This window comes from Pleurodeles waltl, chromosome 11, assembly GCF_031143425.1.
Source record: "Pleurodeles waltl isolate 20211129_DDA chromosome 11, aPleWal1.hap1.20221129, whole genome shotgun sequence".
Classification (NCBI taxonomy): domain Eukaryota; kingdom Metazoa; phylum Chordata; class Amphibia; order Caudata; family Salamandridae; genus Pleurodeles; species Pleurodeles waltl.
Window position 1 is genome coordinate 124,878,789 of NC_090450.1, and position 21,324 is coordinate 124,900,112.

Genomic DNA, 21,324 nt, shown 5'->3' on the forward strand with positions numbered 1-21,324 from the left:
GTTGGAATTCCACCCAATTTCAGGCAAGAATCGGTAATCAGTCTTAAATGGGTGGTCTTAAGACGTCAAAGTCGTAATGAGGGCCTATGTGACATAAAACCGGGATCCCTATCTATAAATGGTTTGCATTTAAGCATTTGTGGCCATCCTTAAAATCCCTAACCCATTTTTTTTCTTTAGAACACCATGCAAATACTAAGTTGACATTCAGCAAGGGCATACGGGCCATGCCTGATGGGCTGGTCTGATATCAGCGTGGAGGGGGCGATTTTTTTTTCTTCTTTTTTAGCTGTTCTAGGTCTTTTTTATGAACTTGAAATTGATAAACTTTCACAAACTTTCTTTTGATCCATTTCCGTCCTTGAACTAGCCAAAGATTTACTCCTGCCTCTGGCAGGAGTAAATCTCATTTCATGTTCGATATAGGGACATAACACTTTCCATGATGGCAGGGATGTAGGTGAAGAGTTTCTCCATAGGGCAAAATATTTTTACTTTGGAGGATAAAAAGTGTATTTGAGCACCGGGGAAGACTCAATCCATGTATAGCTGTGTATTATTTACAATTATGAAAAGTCTCTGCATGGTCGTGTTTCAGAATTCACAAAAGTTTTTCAGGAGGAGACCTGGAAATCTACAGCTGTCACATGTTTCCGGGCATAGCCTTGGCAAATTTGTGAATTCTTTAAACTGTGAATTCTTTGCAGTGCAAGGTCATAATCCTGCAAGTGCAGATTTCCAAATTGTTTTGTGAGTTGGTAGAGCTGTGTTTGGTACAATACTGTACTATTTAATTCAGCATGTGTTGCGGTGTATTTTGTGATTGTACTATTGTGTGCAAGATGTGAGGCATCACATTTTAATTGCTAATATTATGAATGGCAACGCATCCCCCTTTCCAATATGACGCCTTTCTCTTTAACTTAACATAATGCTTTACCACTGTGATTTACCTTCCCGCCAAGGAATTTACCACACGTATGTTGAAAATATCAAGTTCTTCCTGCAGGATTATGATTCTTCTCAAGATGTAAGTTGGACGAATGGAGACAATCAAATGACCACCCTGAGTTTTAGCAGTGGTTGTTATAAAACACTGTCCCTCAGCCAGCCATGACCCGGAGTGCCAATATATTTTAAGAGTGTGTGAGATTTGGGTCCGCTTAGATTTGTGGAAACTGATCTAATTGTGGTTCTACCTTTTTTTTTTTTACTATTGTGTTGATGAATAACAAAGCGAGATTTCTGTTTCTAACTTCTCAGTTAAAGATGATGCATTTTCATTTTTCAAAAGAATCGTTAACGTCAGTGATTGTATTGAAACAGAGTTGGGATTGACTAATTCCATTGTCCTTCCTGGACCTATTGGCAACCTGTCAAATATTATATAATTACTACTTTCCTGGTCAAAGATTTGTTCTGCTCAAGCATGAAGATGCTGATTGTCTGCAAGATATCCAGATAGTAAACCGAACGTCTTCGCGCTGCCTCGGTTACTAATAAATAATTTGGGTCTGAAAGACCATGTGTCCAGCCTGAAATCTGGTTCAGTTGCTGTCAGGAGACCCTTCGAGATGAAGATCCTTATTTTGCAGAGAAGCACAGAGAGCAATCATTGGCAAACCCGCCATACCGTTATTTGACAGCCGCATGCAATTCCCAGATGGGCCACGCAAAGCCACACATGCAGCTATGAAGTAACTTGTGCATGCAGACCCCCGAAATCAAAGCACCCAATACGTGCAGTCCAACACACATTGAAGCACCGGTGTGTACATACAATGGAATCCAAATTCACACACAACTCTACATGTATTAGCACACTCAATGGAATTTGTGCTTCTGGACTTGAAAAGTTCACCTGCTGCCATTAGCTAAACCCCACCAATTGGTTAACATATTTCCATCAGCTGCATGTCCCCAATCTATTCATTCCTTTAAAATAACCGGTATTTTATATTTTGGAGAAGTGACAGTTCTTGACGGTTCCCTTGTCTCCAGAGTTATATAGTGAGAATCGGAGCCATCTAAAACAAAGCATGTTTTCTTTTTCGGAAGCAATTTAACATTCGGCGATTTATACTCGATTTGTAAGTAGACCATCAAACATAGGCTAGCTCCCTATTGTTTAAAAAAGATTTGTTGTCTCTGATTGGTTCATTTGTGCTATAAGATATGTAACTTTCACATTTTAGCCATTTGTTTTAGCAAACAGTGGTTGCTAAGCTACGCAGGTCATCCTCTGACATTATGACCGCTGTGTCGTCATACTTCGACCCTGATTGTAATTGGGCCAGTAGTCCGGAGACCAGCACAAACTCACAGTTTTACACATTGTGTGAAATTATAACACAGACCCCGCAGATACCCCTCTGATAAATGTTCGGTGAAATGTAGGTGGGCATACATACAACTCTCTGAGTTCAAATTAGAATGAATGGTAAACGTGTGGTATTACCACATTTCCCCCAGTCTAAGCTGCAGGACTAATAATGCTTACTAATCGAGAAAACACTTTTTGTGTCGAGGTTGAGAGAGAATGGTGAAATGTTCTGGACTTTGAGTCTGATGCAATGGTTACGTGGCATGGGCTGACAGACCCTGGAACCTCATCACTTTATTTCTCTAACTAGCTTCCCACCTTGCAAGAATATCTTTTGTTTCAATCTTTTCCTGTAGTTTTAAAAGTGGAGCAGTAATAAAAGGTACACGGACTGTGCAGTGTCCTGTATACCATACCACAGGTTGAAGAAAATAAGACTAACTGCCTGACTTAGAGCTTGGCGGATGGATACTCCACCCCTCGCCTTATTACAAATGCTTTAGGATATAAATGCACTTGTAATAAGACGGGCGGGATATTCATCACATTTGTGACATTGTATCCTTTGCCAAGTCCTGAATCCGGTCCTTATTAACAGATCCCCTCCATCACCTTGCCAACCGCTGGCACCCACCACTCAGGACTATGTAGTGGAGTTTTGGATAAATAGATTGGCTCTACCTTTACAGCCTGGTAATGAATGTAGAACACTATGAGGCAATGCCAGAGGCAGATGTGCACGATAAAAGAACCACTACCCATGAAACATATTTAGTTTGCCAATTTATTATTAGATAATTTCAAAACTATCAAATCAGCTCTTTTCCTTATGCCATCACTGGACTCAGGCACACGACTGATTATGACAATAAAATGCTGTGCATTGGTGATGTTTCTATATTTTTAGAGTAGGAAATTCATGGGGTTGAGCACTAATCGTTAATCACAAAATCACATCTGTTTGGTTCATCCCTTTAGAACTAATATTAATAATAACTTGTTCTTAAGTAGCATGTCACACCACATTTGGCATTTTCTAAAAACCGTAAGTATCAATTGTTATTATCACCCACTTACAGTACTCAATTTTCCTACCTTTGGGAGGATGGAAGACTGAGTCTGCCATGCTAGTTCTCGAATTTGTAACATGCCCATCACTGTTACTTTCACCTATAAGCATTCTGCTGGTTGGTCTGACCCTCTGGTTCAGTTGTATCATTTTATGCAATTTGAGGTGGTAATGTTTAATAACATGTGAACTGATTGTATAACAATAATATTTTATGGGCTTTCATTTGACTTTGAAACTTTGAACTGATCTTATGGTAAAGTGAGATACAAATGAGCAAAAGAGCATTCTAAAACTAAGTGTTTTTGTTGTTGTTTTTTTACAGTCAGCAGCTGAGTATGTCAAGACCCACCTACCAGAAGTCCTCAAGCATCATCTCCAAGATTATGAGAAGGACAAAGAAAACAGCGTCCTGTCCTACCAGAGCATCCTGGAACAGCAGATTTTGTCAATTGACCGTGAAATGTTACAGAAGCTTACAGGGTCCTATGATGAAGCAGGTAGGTTTGTTTTTTGAAGAATATGAATGACACCTTTATGCGTTTGGCAGTGTTTTATTTTACGGCAATGTGACTGTGATACAGACTTAGGTCCTGATTTAGAGTGTCTCTGACTGATACTCTGCCACAAACGTGAAGGATATCCCGTCCACCTTATTACGATTGCCGTAGGATATAATACACTTCGAATAGGGCGAAAAAGATATCCATTGCGTTTGTGGCAGTCATGCCTTTGCAAAACTCTAATTCAAGCCTTTATAATTTAAGTAAGATGAATAAACGAGCAACGATTCAATATGAATTTACCAAAGAGGATTGCAAGTCCAGATTAAGAGTTAAATATGATCATTATAAAAGAGGCATTGGGTAACACAATGCCAGCAAGATAGTTTAGTTGATTGCAAACCTTGAAATATATGTGAGTGACTTGAGAGTCTAAAAGTTGAACCCCAACCAAGCCAACCCAACATTTCCTTATTCCAGGGGTAATAACATGAGGATTATTTACCACACCTATTACATGCAAGACTGTTGTGTTTAAGAGTTGAAGTATTTAAAAACAAATTATTCTTCTCATCATTGTTATTATTATTATTACTACAAATGTAATGTTGCTTCCACTATCTTCAGACATTTTGATGATATAGAGTTGTGTTAAGGCGTTTTAGTAGTGCAGCTTCTACTCAGGTAGAAACCTCCTTTTTTTACATTTTCAGTATGGACAATGTTCCAGCAACTTGGTTCCATTAATACAGATTGCATCACCTAAGCGAACTCCTTTATGATGTAGAATTTCAAATATTAAAATTATTAGAGACGTGGATGGTAACAAAGTGACTGTAACTAGAATCATTCTTTCAATGTTTGAGAGGAGCCCTAGGAAACATGAGTACAACAAAGAAGAAAAGAAGGAAAAAGGGATAACATAAACTGATAAATTAATAACACTGTGGAAAAAAGCAAATTATTGCACTAGGAAAGACAAACTCACTACGTTCATGATAAAAGAAATGGCAAAAAAAGTAAAAACATGAATTTGTTTCATATTCTCGCGGTCCTAGGAAATTGTTTGGTTCTATTTTGGATCAGAGCTTAAAATTCATGTGAGCCTCTTGGCTGATTGAGGCAAACATTTTAACAGCCTTATTTATATTTCGTAGCTAATGGAAAATTCTCACATTTCTGGAGGAAATAATAAATGCTCCTTTGGCTGACTTTGGGGAATCCTCAGGCAGGAATACCTCCTCCGTATGGATAATATGGGAATGGTAATTAAGCCGCAAGATTCCCCTCCAGTTGGAGAATCGTCCAATACATAATTTACTGCTTTATCTACACATCAGGGGATTTTTATTACCACCTAAATGTTCACATGACCTTTGATCTGTGTACATTTCTGGATAACGTTTTAAGCAAACTTCTTTGTAAGTTGCTGTGTAATATACGTGAATGCATTCTGTAGCGATTTCTCTCTAGTGTCCCATTTTATAATCTAATCCCTCTCTATCACACTGCTTCTTGTGTATTGCCTGTGACAGGCCAGCTGGATGTCAGCCAGTTCTGAAAGGATGCAGTGCCCTTTAACTGGCTACTAATACAGATCATTTGTTAGAGTATGGCCTTACCATTCAAACAAGAGAAGTCGCTCTATGCCTTTGGGGCCAGTGCGTAAAATCACATTGTGTGTGCAAGCTGGAATTTTCATTACTAGAAAATGGATGTTTTGGAAAGTACATTTTTATTGGAGAAAGTGGCCTAAGCTGCCAGTCTGTAATTGACAATAATACCAAGGTCTCTGGAACATTAAAGTTGTTTCCGTTGCAGCTTCTTGCAGGAACATTTGTAACTGTTATGTTGTGATGAAGGAAATGTTTTACGAGGCACGCATTTGCAACAACTTTCTTTTCTTTAGCAGAAGGCCTATAAAATGTGAAAAAAACTGGCTGTGACAGTAGCATTTGTTTTTCCTACTTCATTTCTTATGGGGTTATTAAAATTTGAACAAGATTGGTGAGGTTGTGGAATTCCAAAATGGTATATAATAGTTATATTCCTCTGTCAACCTCTTTAATCAATCTATTTATTTATATTATATCTTGTATAAGAAAAAGTTCTAAATGGGAGCTCATTAAACATTAAGATATGCATGCATGTGCTCATCGGAAAATTGTGGGCCCATCAATAAACAGCGGGGCTGGAGCAAAGAGTGGAGGTGCCGCTGCACAATGTTTGTGCCCCAAGGAAAAGTAGTGCTTGGCTGATGCATTGTGTATCAGCAGGATAATGCCCTCGCAATTTTAGTGGCAAAAAATAAAATGGCATCAGAAATCCTGATGTTATGCTATCCAAAACGCGTTGTTTCTATCACAGCACAGAGTACCAGTAAACTTTGCACTTTAAAGCGTGCCAGGGCCTTTCTTTGACTCAGAGGAGGGGAGGAATTGGAGAGATTACACAGAAGGCAGCAATCCATGAGAAATCCACACAACGCCTCTGTTCGGGTGCTTGGGGGCAATTCGTAATGTTTTGTGACTATTCACTTAAAAAACCGAAGGTTACAGGGGGGTTATAGTTGGGTTCTGAATTTACTCCAAAATGTAAAACAAAAAATGTTGTTTTTTACCACAAGATCCCACTGGACTCCCGCAGGATCGCGACAAAAACAAAAAATGGTAGCCACCATTATTCATTTATTTAGTTTTTATATATATATATATATATTACACACTTCTCTTCCGTAGTTAAAGGAAAAAGGCAGCACTCCACGGCCATAACGAGTTTGATCATATTTATTCACCTACAGTGACGCGTTTCGGCGTTGCCGCCTTCCTCGAACTGTGAGCCGCCATTTTGGCTCAGTTTATATACTCCAATCACAATGTGCTCAATTACCATATATCGTGCAAGAACTGTTTTAGTCACAAATATTCACTACATATTTGAAATGAATAACAGTTCAATACTTCATCTATATAATACTAATATACATTTACTTTTCATGTGTCAATTCCTCAATATTTGTAAAATGTATTATACTATCCCTCACCAATAGTCCATGAACGCAATTAACACTGCTCAATAATTCATCACAATTATACTTCAATGATAATATAAATACTATTGATTCATCTGTGAGAAGCTAGCATCTTTATATGCACTTATTTTCTATCTATGTATACACATATAGAGATAAGACAAATATTCTCCTCACTCCTTAAATATATTGGTCTTCTTGAATTTTCTTTTTTTCTTCAATATAAGTGAATGTACATCTCTTCACTACTATTCACCCCATTAGGTTCTTTGGTGTCAAATGCCAATATATATTTGGATTCCAATTTCCTTAAATGTTTTTCTCTATCTCCTCCCCGAACGTCTTTTTTTACTCCATCAATACCACTATATGTTATTTCCTCTACTTTACCTTCATGTACTTCATGTATATGTCTAGCAACTGGATATGCCTCATCTCGATTTAAAATTGCCCTCAAATGCTGGAAGATTCTTCTATGTACTTGCAATTTTGTGCTGCCTACATACAATTTAGGACAGCTACATTTTAATATATACACCACGTGATCGCTTTTGCAATTATATTTACCTTTGATAGTGTGTATGATTTTTTCTCCTTCTTTAATGAAGCTAATATTCTCTCCATTCTTACAGGCTTTGCATTTTAAGCATCTATAAAAGCCATCTTGTGGTTTGAACCAGTTTGTGTTAGATGTTACATTTCTCACATCACTCTTAACTAGAATATCTTTCATGGATGTTCCTTTTCTGTATGTTATTAAAGGTTTGTTCAATATTTGTTCCCCAATCACAGGGTCACTCTTAAGCATATGCCAATGCTTTTGCAACAACTTTCTCATCTCCAAATGTGCAGTGTTGAACGTGGTTATGAACCTCTTTGTGCCCGATGCTTTGCTTAATCTCTGTCCTGTTCTGTGACGTGTCCTAGATGCTCCTCCATCATGACCGGAGAATAGAAGCAAATTTCTAGTGCGTGATTCTACTTTTCTCACTGCTCTTTCTAATATGGGTTTGGAATATCCCCTATCATATAGTCTGTCTGTCATTTCCCCTTGTACATCTTAAAAATTTTGCTCTGTGCTACAAATTCTTTTGGCCCTTAGCAATTCCCCAAATGGAATGTTGTCTATCAACGATTGAGGATGATAACTGGTAGCATGTAAAATGCTATTACCTGCTGTTGGCTTTCTGTATAGTGTTGTTTCTATTTTGTTGTTAACAATCATTACTTTCACATTTAAAAACTCAATCTCATGCTTGTGGACTTTCCCAGTGAATCTTAGATTGCAATCATTTATGTTAATCTCTTCTAAAAACTGTGTAGCAGTACTCATGTCAACTTTCCAGATTATGAAAATATCGTCTATATACCTTAACCACAAAATTATGTTGTCATTCCATTTATCTAAGGGGGAATTATTAAGAACCAATTCTTCCCACCACCCCATATATAGGTTGGCGTAACTTGGGGCGAAACATGTGCCCATCGCGGTATCTCGTTGTTGCTCAAAAATCTCCTGATTGAAAAAGAACATGTTGTGCTCGAGGCACCATTGTATCATTTCAATTAACATTTTGCTATGTTGGTAAAACTTGATTGGTCTCACACGTTAAAAATGTTCAACAGCCTTTACCCCTAGGTTATGTGGTATGCTTGTATATAATGATGTGACATCTAGAGTTATCAACAAAAATTCACTTTCCCATGCAATATCAAAGATTCTCCTCAAACAATCGGTACTGTCCTTCAAATATGAGGCTAAATTCATTACTAGGGGATGTAGAAAGGAATCTATGTATTGGGACACATACTCAAAAAGACTCCCTCTGATAGATACTATCGGTCTACCTGGTGGCTTAAAAGCGTCCTTGTGAATCTTGGGTATCAGGTAAAATACCGGGAGTTTGGGAAAATCAACCTTCAAAAATCTATGTTCATGGTCATCAATTAACCCCACTTTCCTCCATTGTTCCAATTTTTATCAAACTTAACCTTAACATCCTCAACATATTTCATGTCAATCCTTTTGTAACAAATTACATCATTTAGTTGCTTGTATGCTTCTTCCATATAGTCCTCTGTGGACCAAATCACAACGTTCCCCCCTTTATCAGAACTTCTGATTACAATCCGTGGGTTCTTTGATGGTTTGTTCAAGGTCTTATAATAACTATTCCTATTTCTTCTGGTTTTACTCATCATCTTATGCCTAAGAGCTTTCAGCCCTTTAATTACGGTATCAGAAAACTGATCAATCATATCTCCACACGGGGCTGGAACAGTTCTGGATTTTGATTTAAAACCTGATGCACCTTCTTGATCTAATCTTATTCCTTCAGATTCCAGTCTCGCAACTAATTGATCCTCACCCAGCTCCTCATTCAAGTCATCCTCCAATGACCATAGCTGTCTCATTAAGTGTATATCTTCAATAAGTAGGTTACCCTTCCATTTGTCAGTTTCATCCTGTTCTTCAAATTCTAGTCTCTCACTAGGTCTATTTGTCTTTCTTCGGTTGATCGCATGTATCTTTGACAATTTTAATTTACGTATAAACAGAAACAAGTCAATGCGGCTTTGCACATAATTAAACCCATCAGGTTGACAGTAAGAAAGACCTAGGGATAAGTTCTTGATATCTTCTTCTTCTAAAATAATATCTGTGAGATTGATTATCGTTTTTTCATCGGTCAGTACCGCCTGTTGCTGCGAGTCTTTTTCTCGCCCTCTTCTACATTTACTTCTCTTTCACTAATATCTGTTGATTTCCTGCTTTATGATACGATTGACTACCAAACTGGGCAGATCTACACATTTGCAAAGAAATTTGACTACTGGAGAAGACTGAAAGGGAATGAAAGAAGTTCTAGAGGAATGGACATAGAAAGCAGGAAATCAACAGATATTAGTGAAAGCTCTGACACTGATTTTGAAGACATGGGTCATCTCAAAACCCATACTTCTTTACAGGATGAATTTGATTTTTTAAGGAAAGATCGCAGGACCAATCACAGACCATGGCGAGGAACAAACAGAATAAAAGGAAGAGGCAGAGGAAGAAAAGACGAGGGGGGAAGAGAAGTAAATGTAGAAGAGGGCGAGAAAAAGACTCGCAGCAACAGGCGGTACTGACCGATGAAAAAACGATAATCAATCTCACAGATATTATTTTAGAAGAAGAAGATATCAAGAACTTATCCCTAGGTCTTTCTTACTGTCAACCTGATGGGTTTAATTATGTGCAAAGCCGCATTGACTTGTTTCTGTTTATACGTAAATTATAATTGTCAAAGATACATACGATCAACTGAAGAAAGACAAATAGACCTAGTGAGAGACTAGAATTTGAAGAACAGGATGAAACTGACAAATGGAAGGGTAACCTACTTATTGAAGATATACACTTAATGAGACAGCTATGGTCATTGGAGGATGACTTGAATGAGGAGCTGGGTGAGGATCAATTAGTTGCGAGACTGGAATCTGAAGGAATAAGATTAGATCAAGAAGGTGCATCAGGTTTTAAATCAAAATCCAGAACTGTTCCAGCCCCGTGTGGAGATATGATTGATCAGTTTTCTGATACCGTTATTAAAGGGCTGAAAGCTCTTAGGCATAAGATGATGAGTAAAACCAGAAGAAATAGGAATAGTTATTATAAGACCTTGAACAAACTATCAAAGAACCCACAGATTGTAATCAGAAGTTCTGACAAAGGGGGGAACGTTGTGATTTGGTCCACAGACGACTATATGGAAGAAGCATACAAGCAACTAAATGATGTAATTTGTTACAAAAGGATTGACATGAAATATGTTGAGGATGTTGAGGTTAGGTTTGATCAAAAATTGGAACAATGGAGGAAAGTGGGGTTAATTGATGACCATGAACATAGATTTTTGAAGGTTGATTTTCCCAAACTCCCGGTATTTTACCTGATACCCAAGATTCACAAGGACGCTTTTAAGCCACCAGGTAGACCGATAGTATCTATCAGAGGGAGTCTTTTTGAGTATGTGTCCCAATACATAGATTCCTTTCTGCATCCCCTAGTAATGAATTTAGCCTCATATTTGAAGAACAGTACCGATTTTTTGAGGAGAATCTCTTTATATTGCATGGGAAAGTGAATTTTTGTTGGTAACTCTAGATGTCACATCATTATATACAAGCATACCACATAACCTAGGGGTAAAGGCTGTTGAAATTTTTTTACGTGTGAGACCAATAAAGTTTTACCAACATAGCAAAATGTTAATTGAAATGATACAATGGTGCCTCGAGCACAACATGTTCTTTTTCAATCAGGAGATTTTTGAGCAACAACGAGGTACCGCGATGGGCACATGTTTCGCCCCAAGTTACGCCAACCTATATATGGGGTGGTGGGAAGAATTGGTTCTTAATAATTCCCCCTTAGATAAATGGAATGACAACATCATTTTGTGGTTAAGGTATATAAACGATATTTTCATAATCTGGAAAGGTGACATGAGTACTGCTACACAGTTTTTAGAAGAGATTAACATAAATGATTGCAATCTAAGATTCACTGGGAAAGTCCACAAGCATGAGATTGAGTTTTTAGATGTGAAAGTAATGATTGTTAACAACAAAATAGAAACAACACTATACAGAAAGCCAACAGCAGGTAATAGCATTTTACATGCTACCAGTTATCATCCTCAATCGTTGATAGACAACATTCCATTTGGGGAATTGCTAAGGGCCAAAAGAATTTGTAGCACAGAGCAAAATTTTAAAGATGTACAAGGAGAAATGACAGACAGACTACATGATAGGGGATATTCCAAACCCATATTAGAAAGAGCAGTGAGAAATTCTCCGGTCATGATGGAGGAGCATCTAGGACACGTCACAGAGCAGGACAGAGATTAAGCAAAGCATCGGGCACAAAGAGGTTCATAACCACGTTCAACACTGCACATTTGGAGATGAGAAAGTTGTTGCAAAAGCATTGGCATATGCTTAAGAGTGACCCTGTGATTGGGGAACAAATATTGAACAAACCTTTAATAACATACAGAAAAGGAACATCCATGAAAGATATTCTAGTTAAGAGTGATGTGAGAAATGTAACATCTAACACAAACTGGTTCAAACCACAAGATGGCTTTTATAGATGCTTAAAATGCAAAGCCTGTAAGAATGGAGAGAATATTAGCTTAATTAAAGAAGGAGAAAAAATCATACACACTATCAAAGGTAAATATAATTGCAAAAGCGATCACGTGGTGTATATATTAAAATGTAGCTGTCCTAAATTGTATGTAGGCAGCACAAAATTGCAAGTACATAGAAGAATCTTGCAGCATTTGAGGGCAATTTTAAATCGAGATGAGGCATATCCAGTTGCTAGACATATACATGAAGTACATGAAGGTAAAGTAGAGGAAATAACATATAGTGTTATTGATGGAGTAAAAAAAGACGTTTGTGGAGGAGATAGAGAAAAACATTTAAGAAAATTGGAATCCAAATATATATTGGCATTTGACACCAAAGAACCTAATGGGCTGAATAGTAGTGAAGAGATGTACATTCACTTATATTGAAGAAAAAAAGAAAATTCAAGAAGACCAATATATTTAAGGAGTGAGGAGAATATTTGTCTTATCTCTATATGTGTATACATAGATAGAAAATAAGTGCATATAAAGATGCTAGCTTCTCACAGATGAATCAATAGTATTTATATTATCATTGAAGTATAATTGTGATGAATTATTGAGCAGTGTTAATTGCGTTCATGGACTATTGGTGAGGGATAGTATAATAAATTTTACAAATATTGAGGAATTGACACATGAAAAGTAAATGTATATTAGTAGTATATAGATGAAGTATTGAACGGCTATTCATTTCAAATATGTAGTGAATATTTGTGACTAAAACAGTTCTTGCACGATATATGGTAATTGAGCACATTGTGATTGGAGTATATAAACTGAGCCAAAATGGCGGCTCACAGGTCGAGGAAGGCGGCAACGCCGAAACGCGTCCCTGTAGGTGAATAAATATGATCAAACTCGTTATGGCCGTGAAGTGCTGCCTTTTTCCTTTAACTACGGAAGAGAAGTGTGTAACATAATACGCGATGGCGCGCGTATGAGGAATAGCACCGTTGACGCTCAGGTTCAGAAAGAGAACGCCGCGAGTGGAGTGTGTCATATATATATATATATATATATATATATATATATATATATAATGTCACACCCAGACAGACACTCTCACCCCCATATACATCCTCTCACACCTATTCTGACACCCAGAGAGGCTGCGGCCAACTTCTGCCGCACACGGCCAAAGGGCTGTGCACAGCTCGGGCTTGAGTGGTTAGGGGGGTTGGCCGCATGGTCTGGCTACAGGCCAGGTCTTGCGGGCAACCTCTGCTGCGCACAGGGGAAAGCTGTGCCTGGTGCAAGATTGGGTGCTTATAGGGCGTGGCCCTCAAGGCCTGAACACAAGTCAGGCCCTTTGGCCATTTTTCTGCTGTGAACGGCCGAAGGCTGTGCGCGGCAGTGGTTGAATTAATGTACAGTAATTAAAATGTATATAAATTTTAAAAAATCACAGAAATTCACTGAAAAAAAAGGTTACAGGGACGTTATAGTTAGGCTCACATTTTAAACGTATAAAACCATAGAAATTCACCAGTTATATTTAGAGTTACCTTAAGTAACTATAACTCGTTCCCTATGGTAACTATAGCTTGCGCCCTCACCATGCACTGCTAATTACCCCACAAATTACTGGACTCAGGACATCCTCTTTGATAATATCATTGATACTATCAATGTAATATGTAATATTTGCAGTAACATTTTTTACTAAAAAACTGTGCATGTCGGGGGCACGAGTTATAGTTATGGGATATTTTTATATATATATATATGTATATATATATATATATATATATATATATATATATATATATTTATATATATATATATATATATATATATACATATATATATTTATACTTTGATCTACAAGTTTTCCCAGAGATAATGCTACTGATGTGAGCAAAATGAACACTTCTTAATTTGCCTAGAGTTATTCTCCAAGATCCATTGCTCAGTAATCAATTGCTGCCCAGTTGGCAACAGTGTTTCAGTGATATGTGCCAGGGAGGATTTGTTGCAGTTCCAGGGAGGCTGAAGCTGCATCCTGGGGATGCCCACAGGAGCAGGGGAACGATTCTTTCACCTAAACATTGCAATACATGCTATTAAACTTCTGCGTAAATGTCTGCAAATACATGGCAAGCAAGAAGTTAACATATAATTCAACTTTGACTTGCTGTTTTCCTTGAGCTGCTTATAATGCTATAAGTGCTGGTCATTGCACCAGTCTTGCTGCTCACTTGACTCATCTTCAGGGTAGCTTCCTCTATCCTGAGAAGCTACTATTCTATTCATATGACAGGGAATGATGCCAAACTTTTAACTAGGCGTAAGCATGATGATTTTGGCACCTGACTTTGGAACTGAGGAAACCATTTTGCGTCCTGTGACTTTGTGCAAATCACATACCCACCCTGAGCATAAAAATGGAAATAAATCCAACCTCATAAGATGTAGTCTGGTGCTCATGTAAAGTGTTCTAATGAACCTTGGGCCAAGTTCACACTATAAACACTGCAAAACAAAATGGTGGAGTGTATTATTAATGTTATCACCTGCAGGTGCAGCGTACTTGCTAAGATCTCTGCCTATTTACCTTGGTTGTTGCATAGGGTTTAAAGTGTGCCATGCTTTGCTGTCAATGTGTATTTGTATGTAATGCTTCACATGTGCCAGGCCTGGTGCTCCTTGTCTGTGGGGGAAAAAGATTTATTAGATTATCAAGCCAGTCTATGCTAGGTGCTCCAGACGATTCCTTGATTTTAAATACTGCATGCATCTTAAAATGATTCACAAAACTCTTATAAATTATGACTCTAGTAAGGGCCAATGCTCTCATAGTGATAGGTCCAATGTTTGTCTTAGATGGTCTGGAATTATCATTGGAAAAGATCTCTCCTATAACAGAACAAAGTAAAGTCTGGCATCTCTGACTTTTGTTTCTGAACTTGAAGACCTGGCTGCTGAGCAGGTAGTGTTCAGAGCCATCATGCCACATGCACCAACTATGCAACCATTGTGCAACACTGAGTTTGTCAAATGCACAATGTAACAACAGGTTTATCTATTCTGTGGATAATTTATAAGACAATGCCTTCTGTGAAGCTCCTTAGGAAGATCAGACAACATGAATGAACTTTGGGTGTTTGAGGCAGGTCCACCATTAAGGAAAATAAGTGCCCACAGGATAGTCAAGCTAGGTGAAGAAGACCTCCTTAAATAGCCCCTTTTAGTGCTCTCTTTGAAAATAGTGATGCTTGTTAGGGCACCAAGTTGTGGATGCATGGGAGTGCCAAACACGGTGCTTTTCACTTTCATTGGCCTATATTTGTTATATCCACCAGATTGTCTTAGTGTTGCGCAGCCTCGGAGCGCCCTGGCTGCGGGCTCAATCCAATCCTAATGTGGCTTTCATGCTGACAGCAGCATGAAAGCAGCGTTAGGGTTGGACGCACGGCAGGCTGGAAGCCTGTGCCTGCAGTGGAGGACCGGAGTGCATTGAAATGGTGTGGCGAAAAAGGAAAGCTTTTTTAAAATTATCAATATATTTTTATTGTTGTTCCCCACTCCACCCTTCCTGAAAGGTGATGCGCTGCCCCTGGATATAGCGAGAAGCGAGAGTAACATTACAATAAGACAAAGGAAGTTCAGGGCAGTGTATGTCTTAGCTGAAGCTGCAATTAGAGACAGAATAAAAACATTTCATATGAGCAAAAAAAGAAGACGTGCACATTACATCATAGTGCTTCTATGCTTCAGACAGAGGTGGGTGCAGTAGACCAATGCCACACAAGTCAATGAGGCTAAATGGCAGCGACCCTTCCATTTCGCGCTCCTTGAAGTTTTAGGTTGGCCTGTAGTTGTGTGCCCTAACCTGAAATGACTCCACCCCCTGCCTACCAGCTGTTAGAGCTTTCAAAATCAATAACATCGATACTGTAAATATCAGTGTGGCTTTGTATCGATTATGGTCTTCAGTTTTTTTTAAAGTACCGCTGACTGAAACTGAAAAGTTCTTAATTTTTTCAGTTTTGCATAATCTCCTTGCGGCTATCTTAATTTTTGAGTGCTTTAAATTTACGATTTGTTGATGCTCTCTGGTGATAACTTAGTTGTAGAGCTGTCATACTGCAAATTGTGTTCAGAGTGCTTCCATTTCTGTTCTGCAGCCGCCATTTTGATAAGACAGATGAACGAAATGCATATTCGACTGTCACTGCTTATCCACTAACAGGCCTTGAAGCCATCAGATTAGATCTGAGATGGGCCATGTCAGGGTGGATGCGATGTCACAGGAGGCTTAGGGAACAATTGGCTCCGAGCATCTGCATTCCTCTGTCATATCAAGAAGTTTGTAGATCCAAAAAAGCCAGGATGAAAAAGATTGTATGCAACAAAATGCGTCTCAGCGGCAGCAGGCGCCATTTAAAGTGGTAATAACATGTTCTATAATTGATCCATGTTATTGAAAGCTAGGACTCTGCTGAGATATCCGACCGCTATAAGGCAATCATGCCTGTTCGCGAAAGGAGGAATTCGGTCGAAAGTGGTTAATTAATGGGGTTTCTGCTGGAAACCTCCTGCGTTGTAAGAAAGTGGAACTGATTGGATTAGTTTATAGCTCAATGAAGAGAGAAAAACGCAAAATATATTAAGATCACGCGCTTTGTACCATCATGTATTTATGCACATATTTTGTACGAAAACATCTTTAATTGTTTGTACAACTACGTAGATCTGGGACTAAAACTCATTTAACCTAAACGGATGAAACTGAGAGGAACTGATTGGTTTACAAATTAAAGTCATTGGTTAGCATGTACAAAGTAATACCTAGGAAGGAGTGATTTCATGGGTACGCATTTGTGTTTCCTTTAACTGTTAAGATGTAAAGGAGAAAAAAACATTTATTCACTTTAACTTTAATTAGTAGCTTGTATTTTATTATGTGGTGGAAGAGGCTTAGGTTAAGTCATTTTAAGTACTTTTGAAGAAGACCGTTTTCTTTGTTTACATTTTATTTTCAAAGTCCATTAAGACTGACACAAATCCACCCCTTTGAAATAGATGACATAAATAAATTACAAATAATAAAACCCACACTCAAGCACAAAAAACATCGATTTAAATATTAATTTGTTCAGTTTATCACAATCACTTAGCTCCAATCAAAGTGTGGTTCTGCCCCCGCCCCCACCACTCCCTAAAGGGATGGACTTGTAGCTGGGAGTAACTGGGTGGACGACTGGACTGTGTGGGCACTTGAGACATCTCTACCATACATTAGATAATTTGCAAATGGTTCCTGTAGCCTGTGTTAAAGTGTCAATTTCACACATGCATCACTACACACACAGGCCTCCTGTTATAGGGTATCTGCATGTGGCTGCCAGCACCCCAAACTAATGGATAGGGGGACATGTGCAGCATGCTTGGATTACTTGTAAGGTTTAATACTAAGATTCTTCATTCATCGTCCCATTACTTAATAACCTAAGTTGAAGGTACCCATTCAACCTCTGACCATCCGTACGCGAATGTGTTTCTATATCTAATTACTCTGTAGAACAAGCCCATCTACTATTAAGAATACTCTCACCTCCTCATTTGTTTTCTTAAATGTCCATAAAACAGATCGATGATGAAGGGTCAAACAAGAAAGAAGGAGGGAAAAATAAGGACTGGGCAAGGAATATGAATAGGACTAACGAAAACTACAGAAAAATAATCCAAACATTACTTCCTCATCTACTTCCTCATTCCATAGTTTACTAAACTGAGGCTATATCTAATTGGGATGACTGTAATCAAGAGCTATTAATGCATATTTAAAAGCACACACAAACACACATAGAAGAGTTGATAACCAACCAATATACTTTAATAGGGGCACCTCTGGGGACACAAAATATCACATGTTTATATAGACCATTGCACAACTGTCTTAAGACCTGCGTTTGAGATCACATTTAAACCAAAAGACAACTTGTTCTCCTTAGCCAGAGTCAATCTGTAAGGGGAAATGAAAGTTGATAGAGAAGTCCAATTTGCTGCTGTTCAGGTATCAATCAACAAAATACCAGCCCACTCCACCTAAGTGGCAGGCATCTCTCTTTGGTTGACAGTGCTTCAACTGACTCTAGAAACACTATCCCTTATTTCCAGTAAAATGAAGAAAGTACTGTTTTAATCCAGCATCTTAATGCAGATGGATTACATCATTTATTTGCTGAACTAACGTTTATAAACAGACAGTCTGTAATCAGAAGATCAGTGGAGTTATATCTCTACTGCTCCTACCACATCCGAACAATACCATCTGAGGCTTCATCAGAATAGGACTAAGGCAGGGAGCTGGAAACACTAACTTTTGATTCCTATGAACGGAGGAAATGGCTTTTGCAATGAAACTTGAATATCACACTAACTCTGTTCTATCTTCAAAAGGTCAAAGATAAGAATAGCAACACAAAAGAGAACAAAGTTTGCATAGTCACCTAGCTGTTTAGGTTGCTGCTAAGAAAAAACTTTTAGAGTAGGAAACTTATCAGCCTGATCTAAGGGTTCATAGGGAGGATTCTGAAGAGAGGTCAAAACCAAAGGAAGATCTCAGGGAGAATCACTCCTCACCATTTGATTTCCTTAATTCGAAACCTTTAAACAGAATTCCAAAAAGAAACCAAGGATTCCACTGACTCTAGATCATTCCTGGGTGATCTAAAAGCTCTAATAGCCACTCATTTCACTCTGAAAGTGGCTACTGAAAGGTCTTTCTCAAAATCATACTTTAAAAACGACAGTGTATTTTCTGGAGCAAAGCTGATAGGAAGTTGGTTATTGATTTGGCACCATTCACTGAAAGAAGACCAGTGGTAGTTATCTGATTTCCTTGTAGACTTCCATCTGGAAGGTTAAATAGAAAAAGGAGTAGGCAGATATAAATGATGGTTCGTAAGCCTTGACTTCTCAACCTTCACAACTACACTCTGAGACAATGGTAGGTCTCTAATGGAAGAAGAGGTTGATGTAGAGGGAAAGGAGTCAAAGGAAGGGAAGCATTAATCTTCTATCATTGTGAGACTAAAGAGTGGAAACCAATATGTGTGTGGCCAATGAGGTCCAACTATAATGACCTCTGCCCTGTCCCTCTGTATCTTGGATAATACAGTGGGGTGGTAGCGAAATAAGAGGAAAGGCATACAGAAGGATTCTCAGCCAATGCCAATAAAGCATCTGTCCCTAACGCTTGGGAATCTAGAAATCTCATTTAGTATTTGGAGAGAGGAGTGTACTGGTGATTTGCAAATATGTCCAGCCTTGTGGTCCCAAATCCCTGACATATCAGCTGAAATTCAGGAAGACGTGGAGAATACTCTTCGGAGGAAGGGAATATTCCAATAAACAATCTGCTCATGCATTGTCTAGCCAGAAACTAGTGTGCTGACATCTGTTGTCAAATCAATATTACTGTGAGTGCAAAGGAGAAACTCTGTCCTTTTTTTCAATGTCGACAGACTCAACCACCACTGCAAACAATCCTGAATGTCTAGCATAACTTGAATCACAGCTTCATATTCCAGTGGAAGAGGAGACCAATGCTGGAACATGTATGACACAACTTGACCTAGATACATCCGTGGTTAAGGAATTATAAGCAGCGTTGCAACCAAGAAAGAATAAAGGAGAGACACTCAACCTTCAGAAACTCATAACTTTTTAAAGTTGAAACCAGTGTCCTATGTCTTATACAATTACCATGTTCTCATAGCCACTCCCATGCTGTCACATTGTTTTTTCTCAGCCACTGCTGGAGATAAATTAACAATTTATTTCTCCTTGTCACTTCATGAAAGAATTCACCTACATCTGTGGAGCTTTGATGGAGCTTATCATTCAAATTGGGTTGATTGATCAGGAAGCCCATATATTCATCGCACTCTCCAGGTCTTTAAGACACTGGGTAAATGAGAATGACTAAATCAAAGGATCACTCAAATATGGATGAATCCCGTTGGTCTTCTTGTGAAGAATGGCCATTACTGAAGCCAGAACATTCATGAAGACTCTTGAGCTGTCTAGAGCCATATGAACTGCCAGAGAAGGTCCCCCAGAGCAAACATGTACTCACCTCTTATCCCTCTGTGGGTGATTGTGGAGTTTAATATAAATAAGAAATCACCAATGGCAATTCTTCCTTATGAATATATTTCACTCTGGGAGAAGAAGAAGCTCCAGGGAAACAAAGATTGTCATCATAATATGGACATGGCCAGGCAGAACACACTGAAGAATGAGAGGAAAATGAAAAGAACGAATGATCAGAATTCTTGATGAGGGGGAGGATGCATGATTTTTCCACAGTTGAATGCCTCAGAGAGATACTTCACTATGGTATTAAGAGATGTGTTTGAAAGTGTAGGAGAATGACTGGATCTGGGGTTACTACTCTCGACCCCATTCTCATATGCCAGGAGAATTGATAGTTGAAGAATTTTGGCTTTTCTGCAAGTGTTTCCTATAATCTCCAATGGAGCCTCAGGAACTCCAGTTACATAAACCAGACAGGTTCTACGAAGAGGCGACTTAAAATAACCCCCGCCCAATTACTCTTTAACTCTCAAAATGTAGAAATCAGTTCCTGAAAATTTAAATGAGAAAACCATCTTAATATTGTTTGGAATTACGAGATATACTATATCCACTGAATAAAATAGAGAAACTTCCAGACAATAATTTATATATACTTACGTATATTTAAAAAACAACAGACAGAACCTCTGTGCGGGTTCCTTAAACAATGTGGCCACTGTTCCAAAGAAGTAATATTACAAGCAGTTAACACTGATATATCAGGTATTTATACTGTTCTATCCTAATAGTGCGGAGCCACTGTACCAGTGCTGTGTCTCAAGGCAAACAACATTTCATAAAAAATGGTAGGCACTTGCATCACTACAAAAATGCAAATGGGCCAAGAGACAACTGTACTTACCACCTCTGCAGTACGTGTCTTGGAAAGCCATGTAGGCAGACAGATGGTCTGCTATACTCGACCAGGCTGAAGGAGGTCAGGCCCAAGCACCTCAGTACCAGGATACCCTCACAAGTGATAGTGTGTTTTAGGAGTATACATAACATAACTGCTTCCATCCGTGATAAAGAGCATCAAAAAACAAGGTGATGGATAGGGTGCCACAATTAATCACAACCACCGGCAATTGCTCAGAGCCACATCCATATTTTTTTTA

The 21,324-nt window shown here is 38.5% G+C and overlaps 1 protein-coding gene across 1 annotated transcript in view; it reads left to right on the forward strand.

Moving 5' to 3' along the window:
* PPM1L (protein phosphatase, Mg2+/Mn2+ dependent 1L) overlaps positions 1-21,324 on the forward strand; it is a 554,292-nt gene that overhangs the window by 342,946 nt on the left and 190,022 nt on the right. The window contains exon 2 of the mRNA XM_069213236.1: positions 3,718-3,892. Coding sequence (XP_069069337.1) covers positions 3,718-3,892 — 175 coding nt within the window. The remainder of the gene's footprint in view (positions 1-3,717; positions 3,893-21,324) is intronic.